General features: G+C 40.8%; 1 protein-coding gene across 2 annotated transcripts in view; it reads left to right on the forward strand.

Moving 5' to 3' along the window:
- The window catches only part of ADAMTS17 (ADAM metallopeptidase with thrombospondin type 1 motif 17), a 150611-nt gene extending 139322 nt beyond the window's left edge, over nt 1-11289 (forward strand). For both annotated transcript variants that reach the window (XM_072345770.1, XM_072345771.1), the window contains 2 exons: nt 4061-4238; nt 7211-11289. In XM_072345770.1, the coding sequence (XP_072201871.1) occupies nt 4061-4238; nt 7211-7362 (330 nt within the window). In that variant the 3' untranslated portion in view covers nt 7363-11289. The remainder of the gene's footprint in view (nt 1-4060; nt 4239-7210) is intronic.
- Nucleotides 11290-12029: the final 740 nt, after the last annotated feature.

The following is a 12029-nucleotide window of genomic DNA, read 5'->3' on the forward strand; positions in this document are numbered from 1 at the left end:
ATGACTGTATCTCTGAATGCTGGAGCTTTAGCCTTAGTGTTATCTTTGGCTTCAGAAACTTTCAGCAAACTGGGGACAAACCAATATCTTTAAACATCAGATGCCTGAAGACTGATGAATAAAAGAAAAAAAAAACAAAACTTGCCTTCAGCTTAGTTATTACTGTCATTTTTAACTATCTCTCCCTGCAACAGATATGCCTTATAAATATTGTAGTATGTTCAGGATTGGCTGAAGGGATGCTGTGACCTTCTGCCACGAGGAACAAGTCTCTTATAAAAGAGACTAACGTCTCTTCGAGGTCAGAAAAGTGAGATTTTTAAAGGTGACATGTGGTCTGAGGGCATCCCTGCCAGGTCAGCAGTCCTCAGCTAAGGCATAAGCAGTGCTTCATTATCCCATTCAGTCCAGAGCAAATCACAGCCTGTCCTCTGTTCTGGTAAATCTGTCCTTTATTCTGTCCCCATTAATCCTTAATACAGGGATTCTTTGGGCTGGTCCCTCTTAGGTATTCCTTGAGCTGCCCAAAGGCAGACCTGCCCTGGCTTAATTTGTTTTTATTCCTCTTTCCTTTTCTGGCTATCTTCTGTAGATCAGGAGTTGATGAAGTCCTTGACAGATCCCAGCACTTACTGTAAATTCATTCTGTTTTAATACCTAGTATTCTCCTGAGGCATTTGCTTTCAAAGCAATTAGACACCTGTCATCACCTTTCGTAGATTTCAAGCTTTCTTAGACTATCCTAAGGTGGAAATAGCATTCCAGTTGAAAAATCATAGCTTAGTCTGGAGTTTGGAGTCTTTCTGTGAGTAAATCTTCTTTAAGCTGATGAATGCAGCTGCTGCCTTGACAATTTGTGAGTTTATTTCCTTCTGGATATCCCCACTGGCTTGCATGTTACTGCCAAAGAATGTGAATGGAGGCATTTTTGTACTCATTTTGCCTTCTCAAGTAGTGCTTAAACTGGGAGTTAAAGGAGCTCTCATTAGGTTCACTTTTCCTAACTGTTCATTATCCCCCCCTCCTTGTTCCAGTGTTGAACAATCCTTTGATCTTTGCCTGTGGGTTGATTTCTAATTTACAATGGCTATATTGTCAGTTTAGTGTGTTGTGGCTAAACTATGTGAATTTTGCATATGCATTTTAGTGATATTGATATCATTGGCAGTGCTTCATGAACAGGAAGAAAACACTCCTTTGTTTGCCACTAGTGTCTATTCAGACATTTGCCTGAGTCGCTGCCTTCCCAGACTGGCCAACTTGCTTATGGGTTTTGCCTCAGTGCTTGCAGAGCAGCTCATGAGGCAGGCAGAGATCCACACCACTCTGTGCCACGTTCCAAAGCTGCTCCACATTTACAGGTCACATTGCTCCACTGTGGCATCAAGACATGCATGTTTTCAGAGTTATATCAATGCTCTGATAGGTTTTTCTGATTTTCAGTGTATTTTTGTTAACAGCAGTGTTTGTGACAACCCAATATTTTCTCAGCATTCTGCAGAGTGAAAGCTGGATCAGGTGCCAGGCTAGAGCAGGGTTTCAGCCCCTGCAGGCCGGCCCCATTTTTGATATGCCCTTGCCTTGATGGCCTAGAAGTTCCCTGTTTCAAGAAGGCTACAGCAGTTTTCCCTGCTCAAACACTTTATACCTGTGTCCAGTCCTGAGGGTCTTGTGTCAGGGTGAATCCAGCCCTGAAAACTTTTCCATGGATATACTTAATTGTTCCATAAATATTTGGAAACAGAGAGACTGTAGCAATGCATTTAGCTGTCCAGAGTAGGAGGAAAGGTATTTATGAGAATTTGCTGTTCAGTTGGAGTTTAATTTTTATGCCTCTTTTAACGATGTCCTCTCCTCATCGAGCAGCATGAGTAACAATTCCCCCTTTGTATGTATTTTGTATCTATTCCTATTTCCTATTGAAATTCCTAGGAAAGAGACTATCCAAGTACAGAGTTGAAAATTTCATCTTAAAATAAGCCAGATGTCCAACCCTCCTTTAGCTGCCAAGCCCAAAAGAGTTCAAGAAAGATGTTAAAATCCGTCTTCCTGGCTGTGAAAAACTAATTGCATAGCATAGGTGATGATCCCAGTCTCCCAGGGGAAGGAATAAAACTGCTTCGGGCAAAACTCTGCTGTTATTTGTCTGAGGATTGGAGTTGGCAGTATCTGTGGAAAAAAATTCATTGCTTGCCCTCCTTGCTGGTTAACAAATGCAGAGACAGGAACACAGACCAAGGTAGGAAAATGTTTGTATATCAGTAGCTGAAAACCTTATTCACCTTATGAGGAAAGTGTCTTTTGTCACTCTTTTGGAGAAATTCAGTGCTAGAGAAGTGCAGTGAGGAGTATCGTAAGGATAAAGAGCAGGTGCATGTGTTTTTCTTTTAAGAGAATAGCAAATACATATCTGGTGAGTACAACAAATACAGGAAACCTGTTAATAAGAAGTCGTGAATGTGAGTGACTAATGGTGAATGTTAGAGATAGCCTGTGTTACTTTTGTCAGTAAGCTTTACTGGTGCTACAGTTCCTCCTATGCAGAACTGAGAGCACACATTGTATATGTATATAACTCCTTGTGCTGGGCTGTCTGAAGCAGGGTCCCATCAATTCTGTTTCAATGTTCTGTTCATGAGAGGCCGTTTTGCATGAGGTCTTGCAGTAATCCTCACAGGTGGGAGGAGGTCTGTGTGCTCCAGCACAGAACAGAGCTATGCTTCTTGCATTAGATGGTCTTTGAGAAACAGCAAAGGTTTCTTATGATACTTCAGAACAAATAGATGGGAGAGCAGGTGGAGGAGTACATGCATCCACATGTACGTTTGCTCCTATGTCCTAGTCTTACAGTCATCCACACTGCATCTGCATTGTTCATATTTCCACCCAGCCTCAGCGGTGCTGATATTTGGAGCATCCAAAATCTCTGGCTTGACATTTTTAAGAAACAACAGTCTGAAGTTATAATGTTTTTCAGGGAAAGAGCTCCACTGCACTGACCTTGTTCAGAAACAGCAGAGGGTAGAAAACGTGGTCGTTTTGACACCATCCTAATTATATTTCCTGACTTTTCCCCCACCTCCTCTTCCCCATCATTTGCTTGTGTGTGGCTCTAACAGAAATAGGAATCAGACCAAAGTCCTGCAACCTATTGTTTCTTTATTTTAAATACAAGGTTCTTTTATTAACTCCAGCTGGTGCACCTCGCTGTGCTCACTGCATTTGTTTTATTAAAACTGAACTGCGTGCAAGTAGGACATTGTAAATCAGAAGTGACTGGGCCAGGGGGAGAGGCAGGGACTCCAATTGTATGACAACAAAGAGAGCATATAAACAGGCTGGGCCTCTTGGCTAATAGAAGCCAAAACTCACGAAGTACAATTTGCAATTGCTCCCAGGAGGACAGACAAGTGCCAGACAGTTAGCAGGGATGGAGGAGTGAATACTTGAATACCTAATGTGTTCTTCTATATACTGGAACAGAGCTTCTCTGTGGGTCTGGGCATGCAGTAGGAGCCTACTGACTCTGCTGTAGTCCTTGGTTACCTGATACCAGTGCCTTGCAGTGGTCATTTGGTCTGTGGATGTAGCCTTGTCAGACAGTCAAAGTCTTGGAGAAGGTGTTTAAACTAAGGCAACCAGTTCTACTGTGTCCCTTGTGAAGAGGGAGGCAGTGTTCAGCAGTAATCATTTTTCAGCTTTGCATCTTTGTGGCTGGTGGAAAGAATTGCACCTCAGCCCTCTTGGAACCTCACGGACATTGGGAGAGGCAGCTAGTATATGGTTGGACTCAAGGCGAAATGAGTCCACACAGAAAGACAACCCCGTGCTAGGACTGTTCTGCATGCAGCACTCTGGGAGCTGCAGAATACTAATGGACAAATGCAACAGCTTTATGAAGAGTCTCTTGTTAATAAATTTGCTCAGTGTTGAGTCCTCAGCACCATACTTAGCCACTGATCTGCTGCACACTTTAGTTCTGGCAGTTATTGTTGTACGTGTGTATGTGATTTTGAAGCTCTCTTGCTTTGCCCATGTCTCAGTCTCTTCTCTTCTCCAGTGCTCCTCTACCTGTGGGAAGGGCCTCCAGTCACGTGTGGTGCAGTGCATGCACAAAGTCACCGGGCGCCATGGCAGTGAGTGTCCTGTCCTGTCCAAGCCAGCGGCCTACAGGCAGTGCCACCAGGAGGTCTGCAATGAGAAGATTAATGTCAACACAATTACCTCGCCCAGACTTGGTGAGTGAGGGGTGCTGGGGTGAAGATGCCACCTGTGAAGGACCAGATGAAGCCCAACATCTCAGTATATTAAAAAATATATATATAGAAAAAAAAAAAAAAAAGTGGGGCTTCCAGAAATTAGGAGAGAGACAATCATCAGTCAGACTAAAGGTCTGCAGTGGTTAGGTCCTTTCTCACCCTTCAATGCTGCCCAAGCTGGAACACCAAGCAGTGGGTAGGCCTATGGGACCAATAGGAGTAGCAATGGGTGATTGATTGATGGATCACAGAGGGAGCTGACTGACTAATCTTTCTAGTCATAAACAAACATCTCACCGCACTTTAACTGCAGTGTGTGTAAAGTGTGATATTTTACTCATCTGTGCCCCAAGGAAAGTGCCTGACCTTGACAAGCAGAGCATGACTGGCTTTAGTTTATTTCTTTCCTTTTCATTTGTTGCCACAAGAGTGTGGTTTGATGAATTAATTTGCCCTGGGAGGCAAGAAAGCATCCAGACCCCTTCTGTGAAAACTTGATTTTCTGCCACTGTCCTTCTCACCCTCCCTGCCTTCACTGTGTACCTGGCCAAGCTGACTACCGTGGTAAGCCATTTGTTTTCCAAAATGCTGTTTAAGAGAAGGATCTAGTTAAAAATGCTTATGTTAATACAAAATTGTAGGAGTCCATAATTTTCTATGTCATATTTGCTTAATTTACAAGGATAATTCTTTTTTTTCTTCAAACTTCAGCTTTCGTGCTCAGCCAAAGCTCCGAGAACCAGGCTGATTTCTTTACATTTCACACATCATCAGCAGTAAGAGGAAGCTAAACTAGCCATCAGTTACACTGACACAGCCTCACTGATGCCTCCATTGCTTTTAGGAAGAACAGCTTCCACCCTACCACCTCTTGTAGACTAAGAAGCCTCTAACACCCATGAAAATGCAGAGCTGCTAAGTAGTAGAGAGCCATTTCTAATCACGCTTTCCAGAGTTAAATAACATTTAAAGTAGCTGAAAGTTGTTTCCCAAAAGTTTAGTAGCTATTTAAAAGAGTATGGGAAATTTCAGTCTTGCAAACACAGACATACTGAGGAGCTTTTAAGCTCTTTTGTTTAAGAACATCTGAGAGTGCTTCCCAAATATTTTAGCACTAAGAGAATAGTGGAAGGAAAACATTTCATTTGAGAAATAAGCCTTTGATACACTGATGAGAAAATAAATCCTTTCTAATTCACATTCTAGGACAAAGCAATAAAAAGCTCTTGTGTTTAGAAGACTGAGAAGGCTCAAGTCCCTGCTGAAAGTAATCTGCAAGTAATTTGGGATGCTTTTGTTTCTAAACCAGGCTTGGAATCACCAGGCCAGAAACAATGATATTTGATATTAGCAGAAAGATACATCATTGAATGTTTTGCTCTTCCTAAATACATAAAAATTCTCATTGGATTATTTTTTAAACAAAATTTTCTGTTTTCTGCAACCTCTGTAGCGTTTCTAGTAGTATCTAAGATTGGAGTTCACCTTGCCTGACTTTCATATCTGTGTCCGGTGTCTCTCAGTGAAGACACATTTAGAGGGGATTTATTTTGTCCCCCAGGTTCTTCCAAGATGTGCCTCCTGTCTTACTTCACAACCTGTAAGAAATGTTGGACCTCTAAAAAACCAGAGCCCTATTTTATTTGTGGCTCGGTGCCCTTCTATTACATAAAGCCTTCTGTCTCCAATTCTTACATAGCTCCGATACTCCTGCAAGGTATCTGATTTACCCAGCTACATCATGTTTTTGTAAACCATGGCTGTTTGGAACCATAGCTAGCAGAGTATGCATCAGATCTAACCTCCTCAGTGAGCCCCTTCACTGCTGGCAGACACAAAAATAACTCTATCCTCCTTGCATTTAAGATGATCACTATTTTTTCTCACAAATTAAAAAATGAAAAAAAAAAAAATCTTTTTTTTCTTCTTTTTTTTATTTTTTTAATCAGACAGTGCAATTTCACTGCATCGGATTCTATCAGACCTTTACTTCTCCAACTAAATGCAGCTTTGGTGATAGGCATTCCCACCATTCTCTGCTGTGGTTTTCTGGTGCCTGACATTGAGACTCTAAGCTAAATGCAGGGTAACAGCCTTTCCTGGTTTCATCTGGCAGAAATGAGGATCAAGGGATTCGAGATGGTGCCGGGTCAGCACCTTTTCACATTCTCCAATTAGTCCTTTTTTCCCAACCTCAAAAGCAGGAATATTTATTTAGGAGATTTTTCAGTCATCATAACTTCCCTAAGACTGCTACATTCAGTCCATAAATGTGTAGTAGCATAAAAAGCATTTGCTATAGTTATGCATTTTTGTCACATACAGTTTTGTTCCTGTTACTCTTTCATAAAATCACTAGTGACATTAATGATATTGGCAACAGATTAAGCAGCGATATCTTTGTGCTGCTTTCCCCCGCAGAAACATTTTGTCAATCTTAGAGGATTTCTGCCTCCCAACAGCAGTTGTTGTCCAACTAAGAAGAGTTATTATTGCCTCCTATTAATTTAACTTTATATCTGTCAAATTGAGTTTGCTTTTGCTTCTCTGTAAACACCTTTTCCACTGAGAGGATGATGGTCATTCCTGGCAGCAGCCCTTAGCAAAGCACTGTCCCTGGAAGCTTACAGCTTTCCATTTGCTGCTGTGTGGCACTCGTATATTTAACTCTAAGCTGATGCTTTAGTATTTCATTCATCTGAATTTACTTGTCACTGAGACAAAATAGGTACAATATCAGTAGCTCTGTGCTTGCACAGTCACAGCCAACTGTGCACTAGCAATAAGCACTTCCAAGGGCTCTCTATCCATTGCCTGTTATCTCAGTAGATAGAACATTATCCAGTCTCCGGTGCTGACAGTGAGATTGGCCCTTTCTGTGATTTTGATCGCACCAGCAATGCTGTTCTCTAGCTAATCTGCTAGTTTCTTCTTTCTTTTCTTGTCCAAAGCTGCTCTCACGTACAAGTGCACAGGCGACCAGTGGACAGTGTACTGCAGGGTGATCCGGGAGAAGAACCTGTGCCAAGACATGCGGTGGTATCAGCGCTGTTGCCAGACTTGCAGAGACTTTTATGCAAACAAGATGCAACAGAAGAGTTAATGACCCTGTGCTACTTCTTAGGGTATTACAGCTATTTGTATGTAAGTCACGGACTAGTAGGTCTGAGTACTGGAACTTCATGAGTTGCTACAATGTGGTGGATTCCAAAGCATACCTTTTGAGACTTGAAAACTAACTCTACAGACTGGATACCAAAGTAATCCACTCATCCACCATAAACAAACAAGAAAGCAAAACAAAACAAAAAAATAGAAAGGAGTCATCTCAAGGAGCCAATCATTTTATCATGTTTTGACATCTTTACCTTTTTCATTAATGCTTTTTACTTTAATATATGAAATCATCAGCCACTGGATGGCTTACTACCATTAAAGGACAAGAGTTGCAAAGTGATTACATTGACTAAGGCTATGGTGCCTCCATGAAGGAAGGCCTCTGGCAAAATAGTTAAGCAAAGGTAGAGACATTATTTAATCTTTTAATCTTGGCTTTCATCTAATGTTTTTCATTCTGAACAGTTATCCCACTGTGGAGTGGGCTTGAAGGGACACACATAAATGAAAGGCTTAATTTAAAGAGGGTATTTACTGTAAAAGCTTGTGAAAACTGATAGCAGAGGATGCACATCTCTGAAGCTCCCACAGGAAGTTCAGTACAATTATATCCAGCATTCTGAGTCATATTTTTAGAGCAACTAATAGTGACTGCTCTTCTTTGTAATTTTAAAAACCAACCCTTTCTCTCTTTTCCCAAAAATAATATCATTTCTTTTATGAAGACTAATTTTTCTCCAAGCTTAATGGAATAGAAGCTTATTAACAGCAGTAGATAGTTACTTTTACACAAAAACCATTTACAACAAGGTGGGAAAAGCCAGAAAACATTGGATCCAGTAGAGTTCACTGGGGGATTGCTTGATCTAATCTCTCTCAAGCTTTTAGGAGGCACTCAGATAAGGAGAGTACCATGAAACTGGATACGATTAGTACAGAAACAGGACTTGGAACAACCTTTGTATGAAGGATAGACTGGAGAGCAGAACAGGTGTTTCTTGTCTTTGGCTCTTGTATACATCTGAAGGTTATATAGCCTTTTGTGTCAAAAGTGCTATGAGTGGTACAAGGCACTCAAGCTGAAACCATGAGTGTGCTGAAGCCCTAAGGCCAAGGGCTTCTGTTGCCTTCAGTAAGGGTTAGGATTTTGCTCACAGTATTGTCACGTTTTCTTTTGTGGCGCTATCAGGTTTGGTGCTATCAGATTGGTGCTATCGGAGCACTGAGAAAGTGCTGCATATATGATATTCTCTTCCATGTGTCTGCACTTTAAACCAAACTCCTCTCTGATATGTGAGACTTGAAACGGGAGCTCTACCCAGGGCAGAGTTTGTCCCCACCACTAGTCCTACAGATCAATGTCTCTCTATCGTATCTTGCTCCAACATGTATCATTTCCCTTGCCAGGCTCCAAGGCCAGTTGTGCAGTGGTTAAGTTACAGCTCACTCTTCATAATATGAACAGAGCCTTTTGGATGAATTGCAGCTTTGTACTCGCTCTAGAACTGTGTGTTACTGTTTTATTCCTTGTGGATGAGTGCAGAAGTAAGCCCACCTTTAACCCTGAGCCCACTACGGATTACAGCTCACACCTGTCCTCAAGCTGTCTTTGTTGCTGTTGTCTTCCTTTCAATGCAAGGAGGGATAAAGATTCTTATTACCTAACATATCTTTAAAGCGACATTATCCTTCCTTATTTCAGTTTTCAGGATCTCACTGCAATAATTCATCAGCATTTTATCAACACTTAAGTATTCCAAGCACAGGGAGATATAATGTTCATCAACAGACTAATACTGCGTGGGCTTCACATTCGTATCTGTGCTTATTTAGTGCAAACAAGTGTGTGCACACCAGGGCTGGCCTGCGTGCACGAAGCCATATTTGCACACCATTTATTCTCAAGTGCCTGTCACAAACAGATCTGCTTTGCTGTGTCCCAGATGATTTTTGCTACCGGGGAAATGATTCTAACTTGGCTTTTGTTATACTGGATGTTCTTTTGGCACCTAGCAGTCAGAATCCAACTCCCTCTTCTGTTATTCCCACCCTGTATCCCAGATGTAAAGATTGTGTAAATACTTAGAAAGTAATCAATGGAAAATGTTCTGGGTCTGAGTTCTGGGTCCTGCCTAAGGAAACATGAATTTACAAGGAATTCTGAATGTCTGAGCACTGAAAATCACCTCACTTGCTCTCTCAGTCCACAGATTAGCATGCGTCAAGCTCTTTTTTTGAATAATCAGAAACTAACCTTAACTAAAAGCTGATGGTACAACACAGCTCCATTTTATTACGTTCCCTAACTTCATCTGGTGACAACCCTCCCATGTTATAATAGCCAGAAAAAAAAACATAAAAAGAGTTTAATTCTGTTCAATACTCTTGCACTTCTGTTTTGTATCATTTTATAGGAGCTTTACTATGAATTTACAGCTATGCTCTGCCCTCAGTTACTCCATACTGGTGAAAGAAAAGCTGTTTGTTTTGGTGTATCTATGGCAATAGTTGTTTGTTTTTTTTAAGTTGTTCTTAAAAGATTGACACTCTTTAGATTACAGTGGTGGTATTTCCATATTGTAAACAATACTCTGTACTGTTACTAAAGTACTGTACATTTCTAGTTGCACAATTGTGTTATTGAGTGTAGATTCTCACTATCTCATGTATGGTGCTAATTTTGTTGGTGGAAAAGAATCTTAGCAGTCGATTATTGCTTGATATTTTATAATAATACAGGGATATATCCTCCGTGGCAATAATACCATGTAAGTTTTTCATTACAGAGTGAAATGTATATATTTTTCCATTAGTTAATTTGCATATGTACTGTATCCATGGTAATTTTCTTTTTGGTGCTGGTTATAAATAGAAAAGATAAAAACAGTCAAACTGAATGGAACCAGTTGTAAATGAAAACTTAAGGGAAAAAAAAGAAAAAAAAAAAAAGAAATAGAAAAGAGGATCATTCCATTTTGAAAAAAAAATATTGAGTACGTTGAATAATAAATTTATTTTTTCCATAACAACTTTAATAAGGTTTCTGAACTTGTAAAAAATATAATGCAAATGAAGCATCTAGCATGAAAATTCAGAGCAAGGAGTGAAGCTGTAAGTAGTACATAATGAACCTGTCTAATACTGGACTGAGACTGGGGTTTGGGTAAGTTTTAGGCCAACTATGTGATAGCTGTGGTAGGGTGTAAAAAGTCTTTTGTCAGTAATAAATCTGGCATCTCAGAATTCTTGGTGTGCTAACAAATCACGGAGTGATGGGTCTTGTCCCAGCTGGGTTGCAGAACGAAGCACAGGGAGTGTTAATAGCTGATTACTGCCTAGCAAGGTCTCTGCTCAGGGACACAACAGTAGAACATGCCTGTTTGGAAAAAATAACCTAAGTTTTGTTTGGGAACTCGCTGTGTATGGCTGAGCAGGCTGCCAGGAAGCTAAAGCATATGCTTAGGGACATTTTGCAAGGGCTTTGGGAAAGGTTGCTTTCAATGTATGTTGGAGCTAAGGTGAGGTGGTAGCTAACTGTATGTTGTATGGTAGCTGCTCTGCAGGTGCAACCCAATAACAAAGGTTGGTGAGCACATGGAAGTTTATGTTGAAGCTAAACTAGGCCATCCATTCGAAAGAAGTCTTCATAACGTAGCTGCATATTGCCCTGGTGTGAAATAAACAGAATTACTTGAGTGCCAAGTGTTTTGGATGTGTTTGTTGTAGGCACTAGCCAGAATCTCTGTAATACTTAACTGCCCTCTCAGCCTGGTGAACATGTCTTTTTATGAATGGTTGCACACAGGCATGTAGGATCCCTTCCTATCCTGTCTTACAAAGATGCCATCATCCAAATCCAGTTCAATTCTTATTAAAAGGACACTCTTGGAGATGGGAGCAGCACCTTTCTAAAGCAGCCCTAAAAGCAAGCCATGTCTTCTATGGCTGGTGCGAGAGTCCTCATCCCAAAATGATTTCCAGAAATTGAGTTTATACCTTCTTTAAAAAATAGAGTTCATTTTCTGATCTCATGCTGGCTTCTTGGTAATGGCATAGCACTTATAGACTCCTAGTTTTCAGAGGTAGCCTGAGATAGCAGTCCAGCTGCCATTGTACGTATGACTCTTAACTGCATCAAAATTGTAGAAATTTCATCCAAGTGTTGCTGTATATTAACACCTCATTGTGTTTGTGTATTGCCTGGAGTCAACATATGATTGCAATTGTTGACCTGTTTAAACAATAAAACATAGCTGTAAGCCTTTGGAAGCCAAAGGCATTACATTAAGCTCGGATATGGCAATGGGTGGGAGGGGTGTAAGGAATGCTGTCATACATTTGGCTTGAAATTTTCCTGGTATGTGCCAATATGTCTTCTATAAATCTGGTAGGCTTATGTACTTAGTCTGCCTATTTTGCATGTAGCAGTTTGCTGTTTTTCCTTTATTCCTAATCCCCATCTTCCAACCAAGAAACCAGATGGTTTGAAGCCATTGTCCTTCCCTGTGATCTCAGTTGTCTTTTTATTTAAGGCACCTCAGCCAAGTTCATTAAAGGCAGGTGGGGTTAGAAGGCTCCAGTGCTCTGGCATAGAAGTACCATGAGGAAAGTATAATCTCTTCTTAGCTGCTTGGAACTCACTTTTGCCTCCAC

Source organism: Excalfactoria chinensis, chromosome 10 (genome assembly GCF_039878825.1).
Source record: "Excalfactoria chinensis isolate bCotChi1 chromosome 10, bCotChi1.hap2, whole genome shotgun sequence".
In the NCBI taxonomy this organism is placed as follows: Eukaryota; Metazoa; Chordata; class Aves; order Galliformes; family Phasianidae; genus Excalfactoria; species Excalfactoria chinensis.